Consider the following 24,540-nt stretch of genomic DNA (forward strand, 5'->3'; position numbering starts at 1 on the left):
TAACAGACACACGTTGATTATAAGACAGCAGCTGTACAGTTAACACACATTCAATATTCAATATACAGTTAATCCAGAAAGTATTCAGACCCCTTCACTTTTTCCACATTTTGTTACATTACAGCAGTATTCTAAAATTAATTAAATTGTCCCCCCCACACCCCTCATCAATCTACACACAATACCCCATAATGACAAAGCAAAAACAGGTTTTTAGAAATGTTTGCTAATTTATATTAAAAAAAATATATATTAATATAACATTTACATAAGTATTCAGACCCTTGTCTCAGTACTTTGTTGAAGCATCTTTGGGTTCAAGTCCGGGCTCTGGCTGGGCCACTCAGGGACATTCAGAGACTTGTCCCGAAGTCACTCCTGCGTTGTCTTGGCTGTGTGCTTAGGGTGCTTAGCGTCGTTGTCCTGTTGGAAGGTGAACCTTCGCCCCGGTCTGAGGTCCTGAGCGCTCTGGAGCAGGTTTTCATCAAGGATCTCTCTGAACTTTGCTCCGTTCATCTTTGCCTCGATCCTGACTAGACTCCCAGGCCCTGCCACTGAAAAACATCCCCAACAGCATGATGCTGCCACCACCATGCTTCACCGTAGGGATGGTGCCAAGTTTCCACCAGATGTGACACTTGGCATTCAGAACCAAGACTTCAATCTTGATTTCATCAGACCAGAAAATCTTGAGAGTCCTTTAGGTGCCTTTTTGCAAACTCCAAGCGGCTGTTGTGTGCCTTTTACTGAGGAGTGGCTTCCGTCTGGCCACTCTACCTTAAAGGCCTGATTGGTGGAGTGCTGCAGAGATGGTTGTCCTTCTGGAAGGTTCTCCCATCTCCACAGAGGAACTCTGGAGCTCTGTCAGAGTGACCATCGGGTTTTGTATTTGTATTTATTATGGATCCCCATTAGTTCCTGCCAAGGCAGCAGCTACTCTTCCTGTGGTTTATTATGGATCCCCATTAGTTCCTGCCAAGGCAGCTACTCTTCCTGGGGTCCAAACACATTAAGGCAGTTACATCACACAGAAAACAAAATATAAAACAGCACATCATACAACATTATTACATCACTACATATCCACAATACAAAATGTAAACACCACCATACAACAATATCACAAACGCGTGTCACGTTCGTCGTAATGTGGAAGAGAGGAGGACCAAGGCGCAGCGTGAAGTGAATACATTCTTCTATGTATTAAAGAAGAAACACTAACCAAACTAATACAAAAACAACAAAACTAACGTGACGCTATATATAAACGTGCAGACACAGGCAACTAACACATAGACAATCACTCACAACCCACAATGACAAAACAGGCTACCTAAATATGGTTCCCAATCAGAGACAACGACTAACACCTGAGAACCATATCAGGCCAAACACAGAAACAGACAAACTAGACATACAACATAGAATGCCCACCCAAACAAAACATATAAACATACAAAGCAAACTATGGTCAGGGCGTGACAACGCGTGTGCGTGTGTCTGTACCTTTGCCTGTCTCTTCACAGTCCCCGCTGTTCCATAAGGTCTATTTTTTACCTTCATTTTAAATCTGATTCTACTGCTTGCATCAGTTACCTAATGTGGTATAGAGTTCCATGTAGTCATGGCTCTATTTAGTACTGTGCGCCTCCCATAGTTCTGTTCTGGACATGGGAACTGTGAAGAGACTTCTTGTGGCATGTCTTGTGGGATATGCATAGATGTCCGAGCTGTGTGCCAGTAGTTCAAACATACAGCTCGGTGCTTTCAACATGTCAATACCTCTCATAAATACAAGTAGTGATGAAATCGATCTCTCCTCCACTTTGAGCCAGGAGAGATTGACATACATATTATTAATGTTAGCTCTCTGTGTACATTTAAGAGCCAGCCCTGTTCTGAGACAACTGCAATTTTCCTAAGTCCCTCTTTGTGGTTCCTGACCACACGACTGAACAGTCGTCCAGGTGCATCAAAACTAGAGCCTGTAGGACCTGCCTCGTTGATAGTGCTGTTAATTAAGAAGGTAGAGCAGCATTTTATTATGGACCGACTTCTCCCCATCTTAGCTACTGTTGTATCAATATGTTTTGACCATGACAGTTTACAATCCAGGGTAACTCCAAGCCAATGACGGACTGGCCGTCGGGACCACCGGGGCATCCCAGAGCTGTATTAATGTAGCCTACTGCTACACTACTGATCGTATGATAACAGAGTATTTTCTTTGTAAAGGTGGAGAAGGAAGCAGCAGCAGCACTAGAGCTTCAGGTGCTCCTGCAGAACTGGAGATGGTGGTCAGTTCAGAGTCAGACTCAGAGCAGGAACCTTCAGGTGCTCCTGCAGAACTGGAGATGGTGGTCAGTTCAGAGTCAGACTCAGAGCAGGAACCTTCAGGTGCTCCTGCAGAACTGGAGATGGTGGTCAGTTCAGAGTCAGACTCAGAGCAGGAACCTTCAGGTACAACTTCAGAGCACAAACCTAAACATGGAGGCTATGGTTTTACATTCATATGTGCTTTATTTATGAGATTATCAGTAGGACTGTAATCGGGGAGGGCATACAATCGATGACTTGCACAAGTAATACACGTTTAAGTTTAGGTTATTTACAATGTTAATCTCATTCTGCAGAGCAACCAGATGTGCAGAGAGAGAGAGAGAGAGAGGTTCAGAGCCCAGTACAGGGAAAATAGGAAGGGACAGCGAAAGCACTGAAAATCCATTTGATTATTTTGCCCGTCCTCAGTCCAAGGACTTTTACTTATTCTTTTTCAGTACCACCCAAAATAAACCCCTCAAAAGAGTAATTCCCAATGTATTCCACTCCAAAGATGGCACAAACAGAAAATGGCTGACCTACAATGAAGTAACTCACTCCTTGTTCTGCTCAGTATGTCTTGCATTCGCAAAACCTTCAGCCAGTGATAGTGCATTTATCAAAGGAGGCCTGGAAACATGCCCATCAGAGAGTACAGGAACATGAGAGAAGCAAGACCCATAGAGAACGTGCAGAAGCCTTTATCCTCAGAGCCAGCAAAGCAGACATCCGTAACCCTTCTGAGTGATAATGTCAGTTCAACGAGACCAGGTCAGAAAGAGGAGGCAGGTCACGGAACGTGTGATATAACTTGGAAAACATGGCCGACAATCATGGCTAGTTTCTTAAGCTTTATATTGTTACTAGTGGTAATTACTTCATGACTTGACAAAGATGATATCATTGACAAGACGTCAGAGAGCGGTGAGTTACAGCGCCGTCTACTGGTTTACTAGTGGTAATTACTTCCTGGTTACTCAGAAAGGAGCTATGCTAGGACTCTTCCCAAAGATGATATCATTGACAAGATGTCAGAGAGCGGTGAGTTACTGCGCCGCCTACTGGTTTACTAGTGGTAATTACTTCCTGGTTACTCTGAAGGAGCTATGCTAGGACTCTTCTCAAAGATGATATCATTGACAAGATGTCAGAGAGCGGTGAGTTACTGCGCCGCCTACTGGTTTACTAGTGGTAATTACTTCCTGGTTACTCTGAAGGAGCTATGCTAGGACTCTTCCCAAAGATGATATCATTGACAAGATGTCAGAGAGCGGTGAGTTACTGCGCCGCCTACTGGTTTACTAGTGGTAATTACTTCCTGGTTACTCTGAAGGAGCTATGCTAGGACTCTTCCCAAAGATGATATCATTGACAAGATGTCAGAGAGCAATGAGTTACTGCGCCGCCTACTGGTTTACTAGTGGTAATTACTTCCTGGTTACTCTGAAGGAGCTATGCTAGGACTCTTCTCAAAGATGATATCATTGACAAGATGTCAGAGAGCAATGAGTTACTGCGCCGCCTACTGGTTTACTAGTGGTAATTACTTCCTGGTTACTCTGAAGGCGCTATGCTAGGACTCTTCCTTAACAGGCTGACAAGGGGGAAAGAACATTTGCTGTGAGTTAAAGCTTTTGTACAGAGGCATGTTGTTTTGAGGGGACTTTCGTATTATACTGGCAGTTATGTAGCCAACGTTCAATGTCATTGACTCAGTGTGTAGATGTGTTTATTGTTGTGCTGTTTGCTTTATGGACACCAGTGAGGGAACATTGTAATCTACATTTTAGTTTTGTAGAGTTGTGCTTTTTTAGATTTTTTGTATTATACTTACATTGTTGCTTGTGTTCACGTTCGGTGATGGAGGGGACCGCCAGAACTGGTCACGTTCGGTGATGGAGGGGACCGCCAGAACTGGTCACGTTCGGTGATGGAGGGGACCGCCAGAACTGGTCACGTTCGGTGATGGAGGGGACCGCCAGAACTGGTCACGTTCGGTGATGGAGGGGACCGCCAGAACGGGTCACGTTCGGTGATGGAGGGGACCGCCAGAACGGGTCACGTTCGGTGATGGAGGGGACCGCCAGAACTGGTCACGTTCGGTGATGGAGGGGACCGCCAGAACTGGTCACGTTCGGTGATGGAGGGGACCGCCAGAACTGGTCACGTTCGGTGATGGAGGGGACCGCCAGAACTGGTCACGTTCGGTGATGGAGGGGACCGCCAGAACTGGTCACGTTCGGTGATGGAGGGGACCGCCAGAACTGGTCACGTTCGGTGATGGAGGGGACCGCCAGAACGGGTCACGTTCGGTGATGGAGGGGACCGCCAGAACTGGTCACGTTCGGTGATGGAGGGGACCGCCAGAACGGGTCACGTTCGGTGATGGAGGGGACCGCCAGAACTGGTCTCGTTCGGTGATGGAGGGGACCGCCAGAACTGGTCACGTTCGGTGATGGAGGGGACCGCCAGAACTGGTCTTGTCTGGAGGTCTGGTCCAGTTGTCTGTGCTGGTCTGGACCGTATTCTCTAGTTCTAAGAGTTGGATCTGTTGTTCTAGGTTCACAGGTTCTAAGAGTTCATTCTCTTGACCTAGGAGTTCTAAGTTCTCTAGTTCTAAGAGTTGGATCTGTTGTTCTAGGTTCACAGGTTCTAAGAGTTCATTCTCTTGACTTAGGAGTTCTAAGTTCTCTAGTTCTAAGAGTTGGATCTGTTGTTCTAGGTTCACAGGTTCTAAGAGTTCATTCTCTTGACCTAGGAGTTCTAAGTTCTCTAGTTCTAAGAGTTGGATATGTTGTTCTAGGTTCACAGGTTCTAAGAGTTCATTCTCTTGACCTAGGAGTTCTAAGTTCTTGAGTTCTAGGAGTTGGTTCTGTTGTTCACGTTCGGTGAATGTGTGTGAAGTTTTTTTGACACTTTTGATTTCCTTGATGCTGGAATATAAAGATAATCTTTTGAACTCTGAATATCTCGTTCTCTTTTTAAAAACGTGTAGGCTAATAGTTTTTTGTGTCTAACCTTGTACACGTGTATGTGCTATGATTGGTGTATTCCTGGTGAGTTTTTGAGGGTGCACCCATAGCCATAGCATACCATGAAAACTCTGTGTTCAGACAGACTACTTGTTGATCAGTCCCAAATGTTTGCATTTTGTCATGTGGATAACTTTCTGCCCAGGTGAACATGGTGGACACATGTATAACTAGTTTGGTACCTGTTACATCAACGAATAGGGTTGGCCTACAACATGAGCGGTCTGGTGGTTTGCGTGAACAGGGTGGCCTGGGATGGAGTTACATTCCCGGCCTGAATGATTGTTTCAGTCCGCACCTGCTCCAAGCAGTTTAGTCACCTCAACCTGTTCAATTTCCACGTTATTCATTACGAGAGGAAATTGAGGTTTAGGGTTTAGTGAATGATTTGTCTCAAATACAATGCTTTTAGTTTTGGAAATATTTAGGACTAACTTATTCCTTGCAATCCGTTCCCGAAATTAACTGCAGCTCTTTGTTAAGTGTTGCAGTCATTTCAGTCGCTGTAGTAGCTGACATGTATAGTGTTGAGTCATCCGCATACATAGACACACTGGCTTTTCAATAGCATGTAGCATGTAGCATTGCTCCCTGATTGGTCAGTTTGTCTGGGCGGGCAGCTCTAGGAAGTCTTGGTGGTTCCAAACTTCTTCCATTTAAGAATGATGGAGGCCACTTCAATGCTGCAGACATTTTTTAGTACCTTTCTCTAGATCTGTGCCTTGACAAAATCCTGTCATCTCGGAGCTCTACGGACAATTCCTTCAACCTCATGGCTTGGTTTTCGCTCTGACATGCACTGTCAACTGTGGGACAGGTGTATGCCTTTCCAAATCATATCCAATCTATTGAATTTACCACAGGTGGACTCCAATCAAATCGTTGAAACATCTCAAGGATGATCAAGGATGCACCTGAGCTCAATTTGAAGTCTCATAGTAAAGGGTCTGAATACGCATGTAAATAAGGTATCTGTTTTATTTTTTGCCCAAAATTCTAAAAACCTGTTTTCGCTTTGTCATTATGGTGTATTATGATGTCATTATGGGGTATTGTGATGTCATTATGGGGTATTGTGTGTAGATTGATGAGGAAAATAATTATTTGATCCATTTTAGAATAAGGAATAAGGGTTGGGAAACCAACCCACTGGCCCAAGAGACAGAACCACAGAGAGACCAGAACCACAGACCACAGACCAAAGACAGAACTACAGACAGAACCACACAGATAAGAACAACAGACCAGAGACAGAACCACACAGATAAGAACAACAGACCAGAGACAGAACCACAGACCAGAGACAAAACCACAGACCAGAGACAGAACCACAGACCAGAGACAGAACCACAGAACCACAGACCAGAGACAGAACCACAGAACCACAGACCAGAGACAGAACCACAGAACCACAGACCAGAGACAGAACCACAGAACCAGACCAGAGACAGAACCACACAGATAAGAACCACAGACCAGAGACAGAGAGAGTAAGAAACAGCAAATTCACATTCAGTTTTCTGGGGCTCCATTCCATTTTAGTTTTGGTCAGTACCGTCCAGAAAGTTTCAGTCTGTTGAAATGGAACTGATCCCCAAACTCTCCAGTAGGAAGGTGTGTCTATATACTATAAGGATAGTCCTGTAGATACTGTGTGACCACCTGGTTAAGCTCAGGTAGTGAATCTATCCTCTCCGCTCCGTACAACTCGATGATTCGCCCCCTACACAGCTGCTGTAAGGTCATTGGTCGCTCCCTGCGCCACGCCGTCCGCAGCCGCCTATGGGATGACTCCATGTAGAACCGCAGCAGGGCGAACAATGAATCAAAGGCCTTGTTACTGCCGTTGAGGTGGAACCTCTGACTGGTTAAGAGGACGCGGACACTGATGGGCCCCTGGTCGCCGTGGTAACTGAGGGTGAAGAAGACGTCCGGCTGACTGCTGTCCCTGGCAACCACACAACCACATGACAGCACAACGTTACACAGGACGGAACAGCAGGGGGGGGGGGGGGTGTGCTTGTTTGTTTCCTGACGAGGAACAATGTGTGTGTGTGGTGTATACCTGATGAGGAAGCTCCCAGGCAGTGTGTGTAGCAGTGTGCGGTGTATACCTGATGAGGAAGCTCCCAGGCAGTGTGTGTAGCAGGGTGTGGTGTATACCTGATGAGGAAGCTCCCAGGCGGTGTGTGTAGCAGTGTGTGGTGTATACCTGATGAGGAAGCTCCCAGGCGGTGTGTGTAGCAGTGTGCGGTGTATACCTGATGAGGAAGCTCCCAGGCGGTGTGTGTAGCAGGGTGCGGTGTATACCTGATGAGGAAGCTCCCAGGCGGTGTGTGTAGCAGTGTGTGGTGTATACCTGATGAGGAAGCTCCCAGGCGGTGTGTGTAGCAGGGTGTGGTGTATACCTGATGAGGAAGCTCCCAGGCGGTGTGTGTAGCAGGGTGTGGTGTATACCTGATGAGGAAGATCCCAGGCGGTGTGTGTAGCAGGGTGTGGTGTATATCTGATGAGGAAGCTCCCAGGCAGTGTGTGTAGCAGGGTGTGGTGTATACCTGATGAGGAAGCTCCCAGGCGGTGTGTGTAGCAGGGTGTGGTGTATACCTGATGAGGAAGCTCCCAGGCGGTGTGTGTAGCAGGGTGTGGTGTATACCTGATGAGGAAGCTCCCAGGCGGTGTGTGTAGCAGGGTGTGGTGTATATCTGATGAGGAAGCTCCCAGGCGGTGTGTGTAGCAGGGAGTGGTGTATACCTGATGAGGAAGCTCCCAGGCGGTGTGTGTAGCAGGGTGTGGTGTATATCTGATGAGGAAGCTCCCAGGCGGTGTGTGTAGCAGGGTGTGGTGTATACCTGATGAGGAAGCTCCCAGGCGGTGTGTGTAGCAGGGTGTGGTGTATACCTGATGAGGAAGCTCCCAGGCGGTGTGTGTAGCAGTGTGTGGTGTATACCTGATGAGGAAGCTCCCAGGCAGTGTGTGTAGCAGGGTGTGGTGTATACCTGATGAGGAAGCTCCCAGGCGGTGTGTGTAGCAGGGTGTGGTGTATACCTGATGAGGAAGCTCCCAGGCGGTGTGTGTAGCAGGGTGTGGTGTATACCTGATGAGGAAGCTCCCAGGCGGTGTGTGTAGCAGGGTGTGGTGTATACCTGATGAGGAAGCTCCCAGGCGGTGTGTGTAGCAGGGTGTGGTGGGCCTCCTCCATCTCCATAGGGCCCCAGTAGTAGCCACTGTGAACCAGCTGACGGTGTGTGTGGCGCACTAGAACATACTCCTGCTGGCTGAAGAAGGGCCGGAGGTGTGTGATCCAGGAGTCTGGGATCGGATATGGCAAGTGGAGAGGTGGTCTGAGGCAGGGGAGAGGAATGGGGAGAAGGCAGGGTCTGGGGCTTGGCCAGTGGAGAGGGACACTGGGTCTTGGCCAGGGGAGAGGGACACTGGGTCTTGGCCAGGGGAGAGGGACACTGGGGCTTGGCCAGGGGAGAGGGACACTGGGTCTAGCCGCTCTAAAGCTGCTCTGTTGAGGCCACCAGGGATGGAGGGTACCGCCAGAACTGGTCTTGTCTGGAGGTCTGGTCCAGGTGTCTGTGCTGGTCTGGACCGTATTCTCTAGTTCTAAGAGTTGGATCTGTTGTTCTAGGTTCACAGGTTCTAAGAGTTCATTCTCTTGACCTAGGAGTTCTAAGTTCTCGACTTCTGGGAGTTGGTTCTGTTGTTCTACGTGTTCTAGGGTTGCCCCTGGAAGCTGCTGGGTTCCATCCTGGTTCTGTGTGGGTGCCGTGTGGTTCTGCGATGGTTCCACTGTGGTTCCTGCCAGAGTGTCTATGACCATCATACAGAAGAGAGCCCTCCACTGGATTCCCCATCACCAGATCGCTACCATCCCATTGGTGGATCACTATCCCATATCCAAATCCACTATAGGGGCGAGGAGAGAGAGATCCAGAATGATCTGGAGAGATCCTGGAGAAGAGACAGACAGGCGACAGTGTTATTGAGATGCTGTATAATATCATAGGCCACGCACGCACGCACGGACGGACGGACGGACACACACACACACACACACACACACACACACACACACACACACACACACACACACACACACACACACACACACACACACACACACACACACACACACACTAACACACACAAACACTAACACACACACACACACACACACACACTAACACACACACACACACACTAACATGGACAGCTGTAGTTGTTATGGGAACCCAGTAACTGTCTCTTTGTGCTGCTTGTATAATGGTCTGTCTCTTTGTGCTGCTTGTATTATGGTCTGTCTCTTTGTGCTGCTTGTATTATGGTCTGTCTCTTTGTGCTGCTTGTATTATGGTCTGTCTCTTTGTGCTGCTTGTATTATGGTCTGTCTCTTTGTGCTGCTTGTATTATGGTCTGTCTCTTTGTGCTGCTTGTATTATGGTCTGTCTCTTTGTGCTGCTTGTATTATGGTCTGTCTCTTTGTGCTGCTTGTATTATGGTCTGTCTCTTTGTGCTGCTTGTATTATGGTCTGTCTCTTTGTGCTGCTTGTATTATGGTCTGTCTCTTTGTGCTGCTTGTATTATGGTCTGTCTCTTTGTGCTGCTTGTATTATGGTCTGTCTCTTTGTGCTGCTTGTATTATGGTCTGTCTCTTTGTGCTGCTTGTATTATGGTCTGTCTCTTTGTGCTGCTTGTATTATGGTCTGTCTCTTTGTGCTGCTTGTATTATGGTCTGTCTCTTTGTGCTGCTTGTATTATGGTCTGTCTCTTTGTGCTGCTTGTATTATGGTCTGTCTCTTTGTGCTGCTTGTATTATGGTCTGTCTCTTTGTGCTGCTTGTATTATGGTCTGTCATGTTGTTGCTGTGGATCTCCCTTCATGTCGTGTAGAGGTCTCCCTAGAGGTGTTATCTGTCCTAGTTAAGGCTGTACCATGTGGTGTTGTTTAATAGGTCTCCCTAGAGGTGTTATCTGTCCTAGTTAAGGCTGTACCATGTGGTGTTGTTTAATAGGTCTCCCTAGAGGTGTTATCTGTCCTAGTTAAGGCTGTACCATGTGGTGTTGTTTAATAGGTCTCCCTAGAGGTGTTATCTGTCCTAGTTAAGGCTGTACCATGTGGTGTTGTTTAATAGGTCTCCCTAGTGGTGTTATCTGTCCTAGTTAAGGCTGTACCATGTGGTGTTGTTTAATAGGTCTCCCTAGAGGTGTTATCTGTCCTAGTTAAGGCTGTACCATGTGGTGTTGTTTAATAGGTCTCCCTAGAGGTGTTATCTGTCCTAGTTAAGGCTGTACCATGTGGTGTTGTTTAATAGGTCTCCCTAGAGGTGTTATCTGTCCTAGTTAAGGCTGTACCATGTGGTGTTGTTTAATAGGTCTCCCTAGAGGTGTTATCTGTCCTAGTTAAGGCTGTACCATGTGGTGTTGTTTAATAGGTCTCCCTAGAGGTGTTATCTGTCCTAGTTAAGGCTGTACCGTGTGGTGTTGTTTAATAGGTCTCCCTAGAGGTGTTATCTGTTCTAGTTAAGGCTGTACCGTGTGGTGTTGTTTAATAGGTCTCCCTAGAGGTGTTATCTGTCCTAGTTAAGGCTGTACCATGTGGTGTTGTTTAATAGGTCTCCCTAGAGGTGTTATCTGTCCTAGTTAAGGCTGTACCATGTGGTGTTGGTTAATAGGTCTCCCTAGAGGTGTTATCTGTCCTAGTTAAGGCTGTACCATGTTGTGTTGTTTAATGTTGGTCCAACATCTAGTGGAAAGCCTTCCCAGAAGAGTGGAAGCTGTTATATCAGCAAAAGGGGGGACCAACTCCATATTAATGCCCATGATTTTGGAATGAGATGTTCAGGTGTCCACATACTTTTGGTCATGTAGTGTATCTGTGCTGTTGCCAAGAGTGTTCTGTCTGTGTTCTCCATGGGTTTGTATGTATTTAACCTTTATTTAACTAGGCAAGTCAACACATTCTTATTTACAATGACGGTCTACCCCGGCCAAACCCCAGAGGACGCTGGGCCAATCGTGCACCGCCCTATGGGACTCCCAATCACGGCCGGTTGTTATACAGGCTGGAATGGAACCAGAGTCTGTAGTGCCTTAGACCGATGTGATACAGCCTGGAATGGAACCAGGGTCTGTAGTGACGACTCTAGCACGGAGATGCAGTGCCTTAGACCGCTGTGATACAGCCTGGAATTGAACCAGGGTCTGTAGTGCCTAAGACCACTGTGATACAGCCTGGAATGGAACCAGGGTCTGTAGTGACGACTCTAACACTGAGATACAGTGCCTTAGACCGCTGTGATACAGCCTGGAATGGAACCAGAGTCTGTAGTGCCTTAGACCGCTGTGATACAGCCTGGAATGGAACCAGGGTCTGTAGTGACTCCTCTAGCACTGAGATACAGTGCCTTAGACCGCTGTGATACAGCCTGGAATGGAACCAGGGTCTGTAGTGACGACTTTAGCACGGAGATGCAGTGCCTTAGACCGCTGTGATACAGCCTGGAATTGAACCAGGGTCTGTAGTGCCTAAGACCACTGTGATACAGCCTGGAATGGAACCAGGGTCTGTAGTGACGACTCTAACACTGAGATACAGTGCCTTAGACCGCTGTGATACAGCCTGGAATGGAACCAGGGTCTGTAGTGACGACTCTAACACTGAGATACAGTGCCTTAGACCGCTGTGATACAGCCTGGAATGGAACCAGGGTCTGTAGTGACGACTCTAGCACTGAGATACAGTGTCTTAGACCGCTATAATACAGCCTGGAATCGAACCAAGGTCTGTAGTGACGACTCTAGCACTGAGATACAGTACCTTAGACCGCTGTGATACAGCCTGGAATCGAACCAGGGTCTGTAGTGACGACTCTAGCACTGAGATACAGTGCCTTAGACCGCTGTAATACAGCCTGGAATCGAACCAGGGTCTGTAGTGCCTTAGACCGCTGCGCCACTCCTTTCTTTTAAGCCCCGCCCCTCTGCCCCACAGGAGGCTTTCTGCTTCTTGCCAGGAAATCATCCTAAATAACAATGTGTTCTTCATTGACCTGCCAAGCATTTCGCTACACCCGCAATAACATTAGCTAAATATGTGTATGTGACCAATAAAATTTGATTTTGATTTAAAAAATAAAAGGTCAAATAACAAAAAATAATCACACAGTGTATTATCTTCCTAGTTATAGCTGCTAACGGGACAGTGTCTTATCTTCCTGTTCATTGGCTGTTATAAACATAATCAGAGGAGCGATAACAGGACTGTGTCTGTTTGGAAGACTCTGGCAGCGGCAGCAGCAAGACGGGTTGTAAGGAAACACTTTCACTTTCAGTCTGACGGTCGTAACAGCTCTGCTGGTGGGTTCAATTATAACGCCTGGACATGCAAACCAGCTCTTTGTGCAAAACTGTCTCGTAGTTCAAGCTACAGCTCACCAGTTGTCATTCAAACGTTCTTTATATTCCTTATATAACTCATCTGTTTAACCCATTACAGCACAACACCGCATAACTCCATTCAAAGTAAAATACCTTTATATATTCCCGATAAATGCAACAACAAATATGACCGTCGTGTTGTTTCAAACGGAGCAAGTTGGGGAGCGTCAGGTGCTTACCGTTTTCTGGAGACGCATGAGACGTTAATAACCAAATGGGTCGGTGGTGGGAGACTTCGCACTTTAAGAATGTAGATACTCAGCGTGCAATGCGTCTGCTACACATCACACCATTACATTACCGTCACCGTCAAGGTTTTCATGTCCCGTTTTCAGACACATGTAACCATATGTGCTACTTAAGGTGCACAGATCTTGGATGTAGTAGCCTGCCAGTCAACCACGTTACTGCCGTCTGCCTGAAACGGTATCTCGAATTGAACGAAATCCCCAAAAAAGTTCAAACGAACACATCACCGTAACTCCTCCCCCCCCCCCCCACCCTCAAAGTGTCCCGAGTCCTGTGACCGCATGCGTTTTCCAAGAACCCTCCAAACGTTCGCTTTCGTTATACATTGTAATACTTCATTAAACCGGTCCCTTGTTAGACAGTATATAGTAGGTATATTAAAATCTGTACACGTATGATGCATTGGTGAGAAGGGGAGGACGAGAATCCTGTTCATGTGTTGTACGGAGGAATCGAGAGCTGCTTTGTGATGAGATGGGCGGGCGGAAATCTGCAATGACATTTCGTCTCTGGCAGCAGGGGTGTGACACGGGTGACTAAGGGTTTTTTGGCTTCCATACCTACTGTACCTACCTACTGTACCTACCTACTGTACCTACCTACTGTACCTACCTACTGTACCTGTTTACTGTACCTACCTACTGTACCTACCTACTGTACCTGTTTACTGTACCTACCTACTGTACCTACCTACTGTACCTACCTACTGTACCTACCTACTGTACCTGTTTACTGTACCTACCTACTGTACCTACCTACTGTACCTACCTACTGTACCTGTTTACAGTACATACCTACAGTACCTGTTTACAGTACATACCTACAGTACATACCTACTGTACCTGTTTACAGTACATACCTACAGTACATACCTACAGTACCTACCTACAGTTCCTGTTTACTGTACCTACCTACAGTACCTGTTTACTGTACCTACCTACAGTACATACCTACAGTACCTACCTACAGTACCTACCTACTGTACCTGTTTACTGTACCTACCTACAGTACATACCTACTGTACCTGTTTACTGTACCTACCTACAGTACCTGTTTACTGTACCTACCTACTGTACCTGTTTACTGTACCTACCTACTGTACCTACCTACTGTACCTGTTTACTGTACCTACCTACTGTACCTACCTACAGTACCTACCTACTGTACCTACCTACTGTACCTACCTACTGTACCTGTTTACTGTACCTACCTACTGTACCTACCTACAGTACCTACCTACTGTACCTACCTACTGTACCTACCTACTGTACCTACCTACTGTACCTGTTTATTGTACCTACCTACAGTACCTGGTTACTGTACCTACCTACTGTACCTACCTACTGTACCTGTTTACTGTACCTACCTACTGTACCTACCTACTGTACCTGTTTACTGTACCTACCTACAGTACCTGTTTACTGTACCTACCTACAGTACCTGTTTACTGTACCTACCTACTGTACCTGTTTACAGTACCTGTTTACTGTACCTACCTACAGTACCTGTTTACAGTACCTGTTTACTGTACCTACCTACAGTACCTATTTACTGTACACAGTACCTACCTACTGTACCTGTTTACAGTACCTGTTTACTGTACCTACCTACTGTACCTGTTTACTGTACACAGTACCCCTACTGTACCTGTTTACAGTACCTACCTACTGTACCTGTTTACTGTACCTACCTACAGTACCTGTTTACTGTACCTGTTTACTGTACCTGTTTACTGTACCTACCTACTGTACCTGTTTACTGTACCTGTTTACTGTACCTGTTTACTGTACCTGTTTACTGTACCTGTTTACTGTACCTACCTACTGTACCTGTTTACTGTACCTACCTACTGTACCTAAATACTGTACCTGTTTACTGTACCTACCTACTGTACCTGTGGGTTAGGTTCTGATCAGGTGTGTGTGTGAGAGATATTTAACCTTTATTTAACTAGGCAAGTCAGTGCAGAACAAATTCTTATTTACAATGGCTGCCTACCGGGGAACAGCCTTGTTCAGGGGCAGGATGATAGATTTTTATCTTGTCAGCTCGGGGATTCGATCCAGCAACCTTTCGGTTAGTGGCCCAACGCTCTAACCACTTCTCTACCTGCCCCCACCCCCTCTAACCACTTCTCTACCTGCCCCCACCCCCTCTAACCACTAGGCTACCTGCCCCCCTAAAAAAAGAGAGAGGTTCTGATCAGGTGTGGGAGTGTGTGACGGGGTGAATATACACTGAACAACAATATCAACGCAACATATAACAATTTCTAAGGTTTTACTGAGTTACAGTTCATAGAAGGAAATCAGTCAATGTAAATAAATTCATTAGGCCCTAATCTATGGATTTCACATGACTGGGCAGGGGCACAGCCATGGGTGGACCTGGGAGGCATAGGCCCACCCACTAGCGTAGCTAGCTAATTTATTTCAATCGACTGATTTCCTTAAACGAACTGTAACTCAGTAAAACATGAGAAATTGTTGCATGTTGCATAGGCTCACCCACTTGGGAGCTAGGCCGGCCCACTAAGGAGCCAGGCCCAGCCAATCAGAATTCGTTTTCCCCCCACAAAAAGGCTTTATTACAGACAGAAATATTCCTCAGCAGACCCCCCCCCCCCCCCCCCCCCTACACACACACACACTCTGATGACGCAGGTGAAGAAGCCGGATGTGGAGGTCCTGGGCTGGCCTGGTTACAGGTGGTCTGCGGTTGTGAGGCAGGTTGGATGTACTGCCAAATTCTCTAAAACGATGTTGGAAGTGGCTTATGGTAGAGAAATTAACATTAAATTCTCTGGCAACAGCTCTGGTGGGCATTCCTGCAGTCACCATGCCAATTGCACGTGTAGTAGTAACATAAGGCAACTGGATGCTAATGGTAGAAGAGACATATAGTCTGACAATTCCAATAAGACACATATCAGAGAAATATGCCTAGGACAATTAGACACATGGTCTGCTGACCTGACACTAATGAAAGGGAGAGAACACATGGTCTGCTGACCTGACACTAATGATAAAGAGATTCATAGTCAGCTGCTTCTAAACAGAGGTTTATAAGACAGAATCTGCTGATTCCAATAAAGGCAAACAAAACAAAGAGTACATTGACACATTATGCTGACACACTAAAGATAGAGGGATCCATAGTCAGCTGCTTCTAAAAGGAAGGCCTATAGGGCTGAATCTGCTGATTCCAATAAAGGCAAACAAAACAAAGAGTACATTGACACATTATGCTGACACACTAGGATGGAGGGTCCGGTCACCATTATAAACTAATTGAAAGCAGATATGGGCGTTATTGGGCGTGAACAAGTAGGAAGCTTGAATACTATGTGTGGATAAATAGAGTAGCTGGAGTTCTGAGAAAGGGGGTGTTCCGCAGTGTGTGTTCCGCGGGGTGTGTTCCGCGGGGACATGCCAGTGGGCTGTACAGTTGTAATAAAGAGCATGTTTGATTTTAAAAGTTCTGGTAAGCGTTGTATTTGAAAATGATTTTCTACGACACACGCTCCCTCAAAACTTGAGACATCTGTGGCATTGTGTTGTTTGACAAAACTGCACCTTTTATAGTGACCTTTTATTGTCCCCAGCACAAGGTGCACCTGTGTAATGATCATGCTGTTTAATCAGCTTCTTGATATGCCACACCTGTCAGGTGGATGGATTATCTTGGCAAAGGAGAAATGCTCACTAACAGGGATGCAAACACATTTCTGCACAAAATGTGAGAGAAATAAGCTTTTTATACGTACGGCAAATTTCTGCTATATTTTATTTGAGCTGATGTAACATGGAACGAGCACTTTACATGTTGCGTTTATAGTTTTGTTTAGTGTCATTTGAGCGTCCCAGATTATACGTTAAATATGTTCCGTCTAGTCTGAGACCAGGCTGCAAGGCTACAGGTGTGTTTCCATAAGTGTGTGTGTGTGTGTGTGTTCCCAAGTGTGTGTGTGTGTGTTCCCATGTGTGTGTGTGTGTGTGTGTGTACGTGCCCGTGTGTTCCCATGTGTGTGTGTGCGAGTACGTGCCCGTGTGTGTTCCCATGTGTGTGTGTGCGAGTACGTGCCCGTGTGTTCCCATGTGTGTGTGTGCGAGTACGTGCCCGTGTGTGTTCCCATGTGTGTGTGTGCGAGTACGTGCCCGTGTGTGTTCCCATGTGTGTGTGTGCGTGCGTACATGCCTGTGTGCGTTCCCATGTGTGTGTGTGCGTGCGTACATGCCTGTGTGTGTTCCCATGTGTGTGTGTGTGAGTACGTGCCCGTGTGTGTTCCCAATGTGTGTGTGTGTGTATACATGCCTGTGTGTGTTCGTGTGCGTACATGCCCCCGTGTGTGTGTGTGTGTGTGTGTGTGTGTGTGTGTGTGTGTGTGTGTGTGTGTGTGTGTGTGTGTGTGTGTGTGTGTGTATACATGCCTGTGTCTGTTCCCTAGGGCCTTGGGTTCCTGCCAGCTGGTCAGAACACACTTTCACTTTCGCTTTTGCGCTCCTTTCTCAGAAATCATGTGATTTTTCAGCACTGTGTGTGTGTGTGTGTGTGTGTGTGTGTGTGTGTGTGTGTGTGTGTGTGTGTGTGTGTGTGTGTGTGTGTGTGTGTGTGTGTGTGTGTGTGTGTGTGTGTGTGTTGATAACATATGTAATGAAGATAGGGATATGAGAGGGTGACTATGGGTCTAATTAAACAGACTCAGCTCATTCAGACAGACAGACAGACAGACAGACAGACAGACAGACAGACAGACAGACAGACAGACAGACAGTGACTTCAACATGGATTATCTTGGAGAAATACTCACTAACAGGGATGTAAAATAATGTGTGCACAAAATTTGAGAGAAATCATCTTTTTGATGAATGGTGTGTGGAACATTTATAGGACCTTATTCCAGCTCATGGAACATTTATAGGACCTTATTCCAGCTCATGGATCATTTATAGGACCTTATTCCAGCTCATGGAACATTTATAGGACCTTATTCCAGCTCATGGATCATTTATAGGACCTTATTCCGGCTCATGGAACATTTATAGGACCTTATTCCAGCTCATTAAACATTTATAGGACCTTATTCCAGCTCATTAAACATTTATAGGACCTTATTCCAGCTCATGAAACATTTACAGGACCTTATTCCAGCTCATTAAACATTTATAGGACCTTATTCCAGCTCATTAAACATTTATAGAACCTTATTCCAGCTCATTAAACATTTATAGGACCTTATTCCAGCCCATTAAACATTTATAGGACCTTATTCTAGCTCATGGATCATTTATAGGACCTTATTCCAGCTCATTAAACATTCATAGGACCTTATTCCAGCTCATGGATCATTTATAGGACCTTATTCTAGCTCATGGATCATTTATAGGACCTTATTCCAGCTCATGGAACATTTATAGGACCTTATTCCAGCTCATGAAACATTTACAGGACCTTATTCCAGCTCATGGATCATTTATAGAACCTTATTCTAGCTCATGGATCATTTATAGGACCTTATTCCAGCTCATTAAACATTTATAGGACCTTATTCTAGCTCATGGATCATTTATAGGCCCTTATTCCAGCTCATGGATCATTTATAGGACCTTATTCTAGCTCATGGATCATTTATAGGACCTTATTCCAGCTCATTAAACATTTATAGGACCTTATTCCAGCTCATGAAACATTTATAGAACCTTATTCCAGCTCATTAAACATTTATAGGACCTTATTCCAGCTCATTAAACATTTATAGGTCCTTATTCTAGCTCATTAAACATTTATAGGACCTTATTCCAGCTCATTAAACATTTATAGGATCTTATTCCAGCTCATTAAACATTTATAGGACCTTATTCCAGCTCATTAAACATTTATAGGACCTTATTCCAGCTCATTAAACATTTATAGGACCTTATTCCAGCTCATGGAACATTTATAGGACCTTATTCCAGCTCATTAAACATTTATAGGACCTTATTCTAGCTCATTAAACATTTATAGGACCTTATTCCAGCTCATTAAACATTTATAGGACCTTATTCCAGCTCATGGAACATTTATAGGACCTTATTCCAGCTCATTAAACATTTATAGGACCTTATTCTAGCTCATTAAACATTTATAGGACCTTATTCCAGCTCATTAAACATTTATAGGACCTTATTCCAGCTCATGGAACATTTATAGGACCTTATTCCAGCTCATGGAACATTTATAGGACCTTATTCCAGCTCATGGATCATTTATAAGACCTTATTCCAGCTCATGGATCATTTATAGGACCTTATTCCAGCTCATGGAACATTTATAGGACCTTATTCCAGCTCATGGAACATTTATAGAACCTTATTCCAGCTCATGAAACACAGGACCAGCCCCCCTTGACATGTCACACTAGTTTTCATTGGGAAGGCAGATAAAGCGTTTCAATCAAAAGCTGTAACTTTAGCATGTGAAAATACAGGATCCTACTCCTTTGTTTTGACCGGGTGCAAAACACAGCTATGGAACCCTGACCTGTTCACCGGACGTGCTACCTGTCCCAGACCTGCTGTTTTCAACTCTCTAGAGACCGCAAGAGCGGTAGAGATACTCTGAATGATCGGCTATGAAAAGCCAACTGACATTTACTCCTGAGGTGCTGACTTGTTTCACCCTCGACAACTACTGTGATTATTATTATTTGACTCTGCTGGTCATCTATGAACATTTGAACATCTTGGCCATGTTCTGTTATAATCTCCACCCGGCACAGCCAGAAGAGGCCACCCCTCATAGCCTGGTTCCTCTCTAGGTTTCTTCCTATGTTTTGGCCTTTCTAGGGAGTTTTTCCTAGCCACCGTGCTTCTACACCTGCATTGCTTGCTGTTTGGGGTTTTAGGCTGGGTTTCTGTACAGCACTTTGAGATATCAGCTGATGTAAGAAGGGCTATATAAATACATTTGATTTGATTTGATACCCTGGAGCCTGGGTCAGATTAATGGAATCCCCTCAATGAGACGCCTACCCTGGAGCCTGGGTCAGATTAATGGAACCCCCTCAATGAGACACCTACCCTGGAGCCTGGGTCAGATTAATGGAATCCCCTCAATGAGACACCTACCCTGGAGCCTGGGTCAGATTAATGGAATCCCTCAATGAGACACCTACCCTGGAGCCTGGGTCAGATTAATGGAATCCCCTCAATGAGACACCTACCCTGGAGCCTGGGTCAGATTAATGGAATCCCTTAATGAGACGCCTACCCTGGAGCCTGGGTCAGATTAATGGAATCCCCTCAATGAGACACCTACCCTGGAGCCTGGGTCAGATTAATGGAATCCCCTCAATGAGACGCCTACCCTGGGTCAGATTAATGGAATCCCCTCAATGAGACGCCTACCCTGGAGCCTGGGTCAGATTAATGGAACCCCTCAATGAGACGCCTACCCTGGAGCCTGGGTCAGATCAATGGAACCCCCTCAATGAGACGCCTACCCTGGAGCCTGGGTCAGATTAATGGAATCCCTCAATGAGACACCTACCCTGGAGCCTGGGTCAGATTAATGGAATCCCCTCAATGAGACGCCTACCCTGGAGCCTGGGTCAGATCAATGGAACCCCCTCAATGAGACGCCTACCCTGGAGCCTGGGTCAGATTAATGGAATACCCTCAATGAGATGCCTACCCTGGAGCCTGGGTCACATTAATGGAATCCCCTCAATGAGACGCCTACCCTGGAGCCTGGGTCAGATTAATGGAATCCCTCAATAAGACACCTACCCTGGGTCAGATTAATGGAATCCCCTCAATGAGACGCCTACCCTGGAGCCTGGGTCAGATTAATGGAATCCCCTCAATGAGTAACCTACCCTGGAGCCTGGGTCAGATTAATGGAATCCCCTCAATGAGACGCCTACCCTGGAGCCTGGGTCAGATTAATGGAATCCCCTCAATGAGACGCCTACCCTGGAGCCTGGGTCAGATTAATGGAATCCCCTCAATGAGATGCCTACCCTGGAGCCTGGGTCAGATTAATGGAATCCCTCAATAAGACACCTACCCTGGGTCAGATTAATGGAATCCCCTCAATGAAACACCTACCCTGGAGCCTGGGTCAGATTAATGGAATCCCCTCAATGAGCACCTACCCTGGGTCAGATTAATGGAACCCCCTCAATGAGACGCCTACCCTGGAGCCTGGGTCAGATTAATGGAATCCCCTCAATGAGACACCTACCCTGGAGCCTGGGTCAGATTAATGGAACCCCCTCAATGAGACGCCTACCCTGGAGCCTGGGTCAGATTAATGGAACCCCCTCAATGAGACACCTATCCTGGAGCCTGGGTCAGATTAATGGAACCACCTCAATGAGACGCCTACCCTGGAGCCTGGGTCAGATTCATGGAACCCCCTCAATGAGACGCCTACCCTGGAGCCTGGGTCAGATGAATGGAATCCCCTCAATGAGACGCCTACCCTGGAGCCTGGGTCAGATTCATGGAACCCCCTCAATGAGACGCCTACCCTGGAGCCTGGGTCAGATGAATGGAATCCCCTCAATGAGACACCTACCCTGGAGCCTGGGTCAGATTAATGGAATCCCCTCAATGAGACACCTACCCTGGAGCCTGGGTCAGATTAATGGAATCCCCTCAATGAGAAGCCTACCCTGGAGCCTGGGTCAGATTAATGGAACCCCCTCAATGAGACGCCTACCCTGGGTCAGATTAATGGAATCCCCTCAATGAGACGCCTACCCTGGAGCCTGGGTCAGATTAATGGAATCCCCTCAATGAGACGCCTACCCTGGGTCAGATTAATGGAATCCCCTCAATGAGACGCCTACCCTGGGTCAGATTAATGGAATCCCCTCAATGAGACGCCTACCCTGGAGCCTGGGTCAGATTAATGGAACCCCTCAATGAGACGCCTACCCTGGAGCCTGGGTCAGATCAATGGAACCCCCTCAATGAGACGCCTACCCTGGAGCCTGGGTCAGATTAATGGAATCCCTCAATGAGACACCTACCCTGGAGCCTGGGTCAGATTAATGGAACCCCCTCAATGAGACACCTACCCTGGAGCCTGGGTCAGATTAATGGAACCCCCTCAATGAGACACCTACCCTGGAGCCTGGGTCAGATTAATGGAACCCCCTCAATGAGACACCTACCCTGGAGCCTGGGTCAGATTAATGGAACCCCCTCAATGAGACGCCTACCCTGGAGCCTGGGTCAGATTAATGGAACCCCCTCAATGAGACACCTACCCTGGAGCCTGGGTCAGATTAATGGAACCCCCTCAATGAGACACCTACCCTGGAGCCTGGGTCAGATTAATGGAATCCCCTCAATGAGACACCTACCCTGGAGCCTGGGTCAGATTAATGGAACCCCCTCAATGAGACACCTACCCTGGAGCCTGGGTCAGATTAATGGAACCCCCTCAATGAGACACCTACCCTGGAGCCTGGGTCAGATTAATGGAATCCCTTAATGAGACACCTACCCTGGAGCCTGGGTCAGATTAATGGAATCCCTTAATGAGACATTGTTATCTGTTGGCTCAGACTAATGGCGGATGATATTTGAGGTTTGTGGGCAGGGCTTGAATGAACCAATCGCTGTTTTACTTCACAACCCTTGACTTGTTCCACATTTTGTTGTTGTTACAAAGTGGATTAAAATGGATTCAATTGTCATTTTTTTGTCAATGATCTATCCAAAATACTTGTGTAGATCATTTATTTAAAAAAATATATATATATATACAAAATACTCTAATGTGATGGGACCAACACATATTGTATTTATATTGTTGTTCAGTGTAGCAAGGTAGGCTTGTTTCCATAGAGACCACCTATATCTAGTAAGGTAGACTACCTACATTCATAGAGTTCAAGTAACTACTACTGTGACATTAAAATGTTTAATGGTATTCTTCATCCGTTTTATATGAAATGTAATTTCCACCACACTCTGTCATTACCACAATGGAAAGTTATTACCATCATGGTACATATTTCTGAGGCAGAGGTGTATTAAATTACAATTGATATTGATGATTTTTCCCAAATCTGAACCTTATTTACTGGTTCTAAAGATAATTTCTAAGGCCCTGTCGTGCCAAATAATGTCCCCCGGCCAAATAGTGTCCCCCTCTACGTCACAATGGGATTATATGAGTAGCTCATTTCTGTTGCTAGGGATGTTGCTAGAACTTGCAACATTCTGACCGGATTACATAATGAACCAACGCGTCCGTTGCTATGCTGGTTGCTTGGTTACCTCGTAGGGGTCGCGAAGGAAGGAGGGACGCCGTTCTAGTTCACCTCGCTCGCAAAGCGGTGAATTGCCACGTGCCGCTTACGCAGAACAGAGTGGCTTGTGGGCCTTATTAAGGATTTGCGTCAATTCAAATCTGGTATCAGGACAAAATGTGATTCAGAGTCACCGAATATACTTTAAGTATTTTTATTAAACTCAAGCGATAAATGGTAAATGCAATTTTCGTATATACGGGTTCACTGTAACACCTCGCAGGGCAGAACAGACACCTGGCAGGATGTAAGTAAACAGCTGTTCTTATACTGTGATGACGTAGTTCCAACCCGTCTGTTGGCCTATCACAGTAGAGGCTGAGCGTGGTTTAAACTCTGCTCAGCCTATCGCCGGCGCTCAGGCTGGTCCCAGCCTCTTGGCGCTCCTTGGTGTCCGGCGCTGTTGCTGTGTAGATTACGCTCCCACACCCTAGAGACTGAGGTCAGACAGTTCTGTAACATTGTTTGAGCTATTTGCACCTGCATAGAAAGCACACTGTTCTCGCTCAAGGTTAACCACAGCTTCCCAGCACACAGATCTGGGGCAAAATGTTACTTTCAGCACACACACACAGACACACAGACACCCAGGCCAACAGTTGCTAATATCATATCACATGTGATATAGTATTGGGTTATAGTGCAATAAACACAGATCCTCACAGCCTGCTGGCATCATATGGCAGCAAATAGCAACACCTTCGGTTGTGGGTCAAGAATTCAGCAAAGCAAGTTTGTATGAAGGTCTGGTTATTAAATGGGTTCATAGTTCAATAGTAATATCCTCTAAAACACTCTGGTGACAGACTTTGCTGCCCTGTTTCCAGTTGTCCACATGGCTGGGAGAACCTATTCAAGTAAGTAAATAGATTTTGAAAATGTAAAAAAAAAAAAAATGTATAATTAGCTAACTAGCTACAGTGAAATAAATAGTAAATACATTTCTAATTTTTTTATTATTTTTTTAAGATAAAACAACTAACGATGTTTGAATATAATGAAGTCTGTTTCTTGTGAGGTTTTCTGTCCTCAGATACAGAGAGCGGTGAAAGGGAAAGCGGAATACCTAGTCAGTTGTACAACGGAATGCCTTCAACTGAAATCAGAGAGGTGAGGTGGGGCTGCCTTAAATCAACATCCACGTCTTCGACGCCCGGGGAGCAGTGGGCCTTGTCTACAGATGGAGAGG

The 24,540-nt window shown here is 46.0% G+C and overlaps 1 protein-coding gene across 1 annotated transcript; it reads right to left on the reverse strand.

The window, feature by feature from the left end:
* Window positions 1-6,311: 6,311 nt before the first annotated feature.
* On the reverse strand, window positions 6,312-13,246 carry LOC139568422 (suppressor of cytokine signaling 1-like). The gene is made up of 3 exons (XM_071390227.1): window positions 12,973-13,246; window positions 8,495-9,308; window positions 6,312-7,299 (listed from the first exon to the last, which is right to left on the reverse strand). Exons 2-3 carry the CDS (start codon window positions 9,178-9,180, stop codon window positions 6,972-6,974), a joined length of 1,014 nt encoding a protein of 337 aa, XP_071246328.1. The 5' UTR covers window positions 9,181-9,308; window positions 12,973-13,246; the 3' UTR covers window positions 6,312-6,971.
* Window positions 13,247-24,540: the final 11,294 nt, after the last annotated feature.

The sequence above is a fragment of the Salvelinus alpinus genome, chromosome 2, assembly GCF_045679555.1.
Source record: "Salvelinus alpinus chromosome 2, SLU_Salpinus.1, whole genome shotgun sequence".
Lineage (NCBI taxonomy): Eukaryota > Metazoa > Chordata > Actinopteri > Salmoniformes > Salmonidae > Salvelinus > Salvelinus alpinus.

Bases quoted from the DNA above. Each gene is read 5' to 3' on its own strand.
- LOC139568422 (XM_071390227.1), bottom strand. From the start codon at position 9,180: ATGATGGTCATAGACACTCTGGCAGGAACCACAGTGGAACCATCGCAG. The intron at 7,300-8,494 runs GTATACACCACA...TGTGGTTGCCAG, and splicing joins CCTGGGAGCTTCCTCATCAG to GGACAGCAGTCAGCCGGACG.